The sequence below is a fragment of the Harpegnathos saltator genome, unplaced genomic scaffold (genome assembly GCF_003227715.2).
Source record: "Harpegnathos saltator strain DR-91 unplaced genomic scaffold, Hsal_v8.6 scaffold729, whole genome shotgun sequence".
In the NCBI taxonomy this organism is placed as follows: Eukaryota; Metazoa; Arthropoda; class Insecta; order Hymenoptera; family Formicidae; genus Harpegnathos; species Harpegnathos saltator.
The window spans coordinates 2,640-7,761 of NW_020230570.1; the positions used below are offsets into that span (position 1 = coordinate 2,640).

The following is a 5,122-nucleotide window of genomic DNA, read 5'->3' on the forward strand; positions in this document are numbered from 1 at the left end:
GAGATATCGACGGATGAAGGCTGGATATCGACGGAGAAAGGTTGGAAAACTTTAACCTTCGATATCTCCTAAACGGTTAGAGATACAGGCTTCGGACAGGTACCAAATTAAAGCCCTTTCAAAACCCTACATTTTGGACTGCATGGACGACTCTCTACTCCCAGTAGAAGCGGAGATATCGACGGATGAAGGATGGATATCGACGGAGAAAGGTTGGAAAACTTTAACCTTCGATATCTCCTAAACGGTTAGAGATACAGCTATATAATAATCGGCTATAATTGGTCAGTTCTTACGGCTTACAACTTACGACACGTATTGTAGAATGACCTTTGAGGCCATCACACGTAGAAAACTGTTAACCATAACCGTAAGGTTGTAAGAAAACTGACCAATCACAGTCGATCCTTTCTCTTGTGACCTGTTATAATAATCGACTGTGATTGGTCAGTTTTCTTACAACTTTACGGTTACAATTTTTCTACGTGTGGTGGCCCTTAGAATTTCTACATCGACGTAAGGAAGACGTGTAAACGGACGCAGTGTAAATATGACAATAATACCAATATAAAAATTGAACATCTTAACTTGATTGTAAAATTGATTTATGTCGTGAAAATTGTAATACGGGTCCGAGGTCAAGCAAATGATTTGGTGGTGTTCAAATTCAACAAATGTTGTAATATAATTTCTTTCTGACGCTTTCGCCGTTTAATAAAAATATTTCGTACATATAGTGTATATTGCATCGTCATATTTTCTACTATTTTCAAATATATAGCAACAAACGAGCGTACGCTTTCCATATTTTCCATGATTAATTTTTTCCAAAATTGATAACCTAAAATTTTAATTTCATTTTTAGTTAAATATTATATTTTATTATATAAATTTTACTATATAGATATATACATATTTTATAATTTTCAAATTCATAATATAACCTAAAAGTTCATTCTTTATTTGTTGATTTATTTACATACTATTCTTTTCATATTCTAATTCTTTTATATTCAGACTACAATCACAATCATTTCATTTTTCGGCCTTTTATATTGGTACTAATGGAAATCCTTGACTCACTCGAAAGTTATTAAGTTATTTCAAATAGATAAGCGTAAATGTGTAAACGCAACTCACCTTAAGTAGGAGTTATAACATTAGCGTTACTAAGTCGAAGTTAGAAGCCGTGTAAACGTAGTCATTGCTAGAAGTTGTCCGCGCGATCTCGAAATATTTCTTCCCGAATTGCGAGTGGTGCGTTGCGCGAAAGATGAGTTGGGGAGGGGGCAAGACGAGAGAGCGATCTAGTTTAGCGATAAGATGTGCCGCTTTCTCGGCCTCCTGCCTCCCCTCATGCCGCACGCTCGCTCGCTCATCGGTGGTGCGACAAAGATGGAGAGCAATTGATCGTCTGTGCTTTTCTTACTATTTTCTTACTATTTTCCTTAAGGAAGTAGAGTGAGCAAGAACCGTGGCACGCTTTGCCATTAGTCCGTCAGGACGGATGTAGTGTGCGCACATTTTCTCAGGTGGCGCAACGGATTTCGGCGGAAAAAACGTCCCAGCGTAATCGGCCCGTTGGCCGCTCTCAGATTTCTCTCTGGTATTACCTCGGTCGGTGCTCGACTTAGGGTTAACGGCCTTTATAATTATAATTATAATATATATATATTTTTATAAATAAAAATATATATATATTATAGAAAAAAGTTTTGCAATACCGTGAACGTTATTCGCTCAGAAAGAGCGCGTCGCCATGTATGCGATCAATGACATTCACGATTAACGTTTACCGTATCTCAGAGATGGTATTGCAAAAACTCCCTTTTAACTCGTCAGTGTTACTGCACTTCCAAGAGAAGAGCTTCACTTTTTTGATCTGTCTTTGTAGCTGCACTGCTAAACTGATGCAATAGGCTAGAGTGAGAAAACCTATATTTGTCTCGCTTTAACTTATTGTACCAGTTCAACAGTGCAGCTACAAAGAACACACCATTTGTATTTCTACACTATGCTTCTCTCTACACGTTTATACACCCTCTATGTTCATCCTATTGTCGTTCATGGTATGTTGTATTAGAAGGTTAGGTTTATGAGGTAACGCGCCAAATGCTCTTTGACCGACATACGAAGTTTTCATCGTAAACAGACGAAACTGACGTTTAGTTTATATCAGTTTTTTTTATATTTTGACAATATTCGATACACAAATAAGTTAAAGGATATTGTGCTTTGTGTTAACAAGTAAGAAAAACCTTCGTCCTGCTGTCAGTTACACATAAAATATGGTCCGGCGGAAACCTATACCAAGGTTAATATCTAAGGGAATATTGTTTAAGATATTATAATCTGATAAAATACTGAAGAAAGCACATGCCGGTATTTTACCTCCCGTATTTTTCCTTTCTTAATGTCAATTACTCCTCACATATTTAATATCATTTAAAATATTAATAAAATAACATACTTTCCATCAGTCTAGTTATATCATTATTTCTAACATGTATGCTTCTAATAATATTAATATTATTATTACACGATTAACGTATAACGTTTGTATTACTTTGATTGTCTTCATTTTTAACAGAATTTTCATAACTCATCGAATGCATTTCAGGTCACACCGTTCACATTTTGATGCTTCTCCAGAAGGAAAGCGAAACAAAGTAAGTGATAAATTACTAAACCACTATTCGGTATCTGTCTGATATCGTTGAATCAAATTGAATCTTTAGTCGGTGAATAAATTTTTTTTCTTTTAACAACTTTTCGCTTTAAAATCTCGGACAATTATTTTAGAAAAGTTCGATAATACATAAAAAGAAGAGACTGCCGGTACTAAAAGAGATTAAACATCTGAGGAGAACTACTCACTTGCTGATTCCTAGACTACCCTTTGCACGTTTAGTTAGAGAAATTATCCTCGAGATATTCCCCAGACAAGGTATTAACAGGTGAATAACTGTTTTTCTTTGTATGCACCTCATTCTACTTAGATACATGTATGTAATAAAGGGTTGCAAACATGTGTCAGATTTTCAACCTAATTGTTTTCACATCTGTAACATAATTTGTATCTCTAGCTATTTCAATCTAATATCTCTAATATCTGGTCTTACCGATAGTATATTTATATTTTCTGAAATATAAAAAAAAAATATAGAAATAAGTAACGACATATCAATGATTCCTATATGACGCCTATATCACATAATCAAATAAAATCTCAGTAAAAGTGCCAGATATTATAAATCTTTAAATATTTTAAATAGTTTATCCCATAGGAAAACAAAATTGGTAAGTGTAATTGTATTCCATGCAGTACCCAACGGATGAAGTAGCCAGTTTGCATCAAATAAAAGAAATTGGTATAATTTACAGACTACAAGCATCCGCTCTCGAAGCCCTTCAAGAGGCTACGGAGATGTACATCGTACAATTCTTCGAAGACGCAGAGCTGCTAACGTTACACGCGAAACGCGTGACTCTGACGCGAAACGACATGATTCTAACACGTAGGTTGCGCGGTCGTAACGACATCATCAACCGATAAAATCTCATTGTTACGTTTCGATGTCAATATTTCTAAATCATTCTTGTGGAAAGACTCAAAAGTGAACCAGATGAATGCCAGGGATGAATGCCGAAAGGAGAGTAGAAACAAATAGTCCTGATAGCACACACAAGTTCTCCTTGGGACGTCCTAAGGACATTCCTGAGGATAAAGAAACATCCTCTGGACGTCCTCTGGAGATCTGTGCTATTAGAGAAGTTTATCGTCACTTGCGCACACAATTCTCGCGCAAACAGTAAAGAAGAAGAAAGAACGATTGATTTATTAAATAGAGAACTGTTCAACGATATCGTTGAGACAAGGAATCAAACTTTTACGTTTTCGTACACAATTTTCCTGACGTTTCCAATGGTCTGAGACAAGGACGACAAAGCTGATGTAAATTTAGCGAATTTCATCTACAATGTTATAAATATTATATAGCGAAAGAGGGATTGATATTGCACAGGAATAAATGTCATTATTTCGTGCTGATGATGTACAAATATAAACTCGCTCATATTGTGTTGGTATTAATCCTTACTTATAAAAAAAAAATAAATAAAAAGAAAATAAAAAAAAAGTAAGGAGCGTTATGAGACTCAGCGACACGTAATAAACGTTTTCGTTGTCCTTTTACAAGATAACAATAAGAAAGAAATATTTATTTATGTTCCCATATAAAGTATCGACAAATAATGAATCTTTTGTTCCATGATATTTACGTAGAATTTTGCAAATCATTTCATGTTGAACACACTCATCAGATGTAGCTTAACCGAATGTGTATCGTTATTTGTACGTGTAAAATTATTTTTCATCATAGGTAAGTACACACATATTTTCAATAATGTAATCGAAAAAAGACAAAGGAAAAAGAATAGCGTTGACCTGATCTTCATGCGTCGTCTTCTTTCGCTTAAGATGACATAGGAAGCGGTAAGAGAGAAACGGCAGGCCGAGAGATTATACCCGTTATTTCGCTAAATAAAATTTATTTCGGAGAAACATTCAAACATCTCGATAAAATTCGTATCTTCATTTTACGAAACTTTGGTAAAATATACAAGTTTGCGAGATAATTGGGTGGTACTTCTTAAACTATGAATATCGAAGCGTTTGCCGCTTTCAAACTCTCAGTACTCAGAGAGTATTATCTCAACGTATGAATCGACGATGAATACCATAAAAACAATGTTAAATAATAAAATATCGCGACCCGCGAGAAAGATACGGGGGTAACAGTCGCGATTGTGCACCAGAGTGTTTGGTAATTCGAGCGCATTCGTCGGACAACCGAAACGGTTTTTTATTTACAGACGGTTAAGACGCAATTTTTGCAACTGATGAAAGAAAGCAGCAACGTTTGTGTGTATACTATAAGTTTTACAATGCGGAAAGATACTTTGACCAATTGAACCTCCAACAGGGGGAAAATCGGTCGATTCCTCCAGTAAGGAACATCGTCGCCAATGCGCATACGTTCTACCGAACACCTAGTACGCGGTGTAACTTGTTCCCAGTATTAGCTGCTACAAGAACAACCATAATTTGCGATGACGTGAG

The 5,122-nt window shown here is 35.7% G+C and overlaps 1 protein-coding gene across 6 annotated transcripts; it reads left to right on the forward strand.

Annotated features, from left to right (window-relative positions):
- Positions 1 to 1,959: 1,959 nt before the first annotated feature.
- LOC105191853 (histone H3-like centromeric protein hH3v) lies at positions 1,960 to 4,209 on the forward strand. Of its 6 annotated transcripts, none has more exons than XM_019845401.2 (5): positions 1,960 to 2,314; positions 2,621 to 2,669; positions 2,803 to 2,947; positions 3,276 to 3,300; positions 3,385 to 3,450. In XM_019845401.2, coding segments are annotated over exons 1-5 (246 nt in total). In that variant the 5' UTR covers positions 1,960 to 2,288; the 3' UTR covers positions 3,386 to 3,450. The 6 variants fall into 6 exon arrangements, with proteins under 6 accessions (XP_019700960.1, XP_025161727.1, XP_019700959.1 ...); XM_025305942.1 differs by having other exon boundaries at positions 3,288 to 3,300; positions 3,385 to 3,410; XM_019845400.2 differs by having other exon boundaries at positions 1,965 to 2,314; positions 2,803 to 2,957; positions 3,288 to 3,300; positions 3,385 to 4,209.
- The last annotated feature ends 913 nt before the right edge of the window (positions 4,210 to 5,122 follow it).

What these genes read in the sequence shown, in the direction of transcription:
- LOC105191853 (XM_011155580.3), top strand. Translation starts at nt 2,289, where the DNA reads ATGGTCCGGCGGAAACCTATACCAAG. An exon ending in CAGAAGGAAAGCGAAACAAA is followed by an intron (nt 2,670 to 2,802) that starts GTAAGTGATAAA and finishes CAATTATTTTAG; the next exon opens with AAAAGTTCGATAATACATAA. An exon ending in CCCAGACAAGGTATTAACAG is followed by an intron (nt 2,958 to 3,384) that starts GTGAATAACTGT and finishes TATAATTTACAG; the next exon opens with ACTACAAGCATCCGCTCTCG.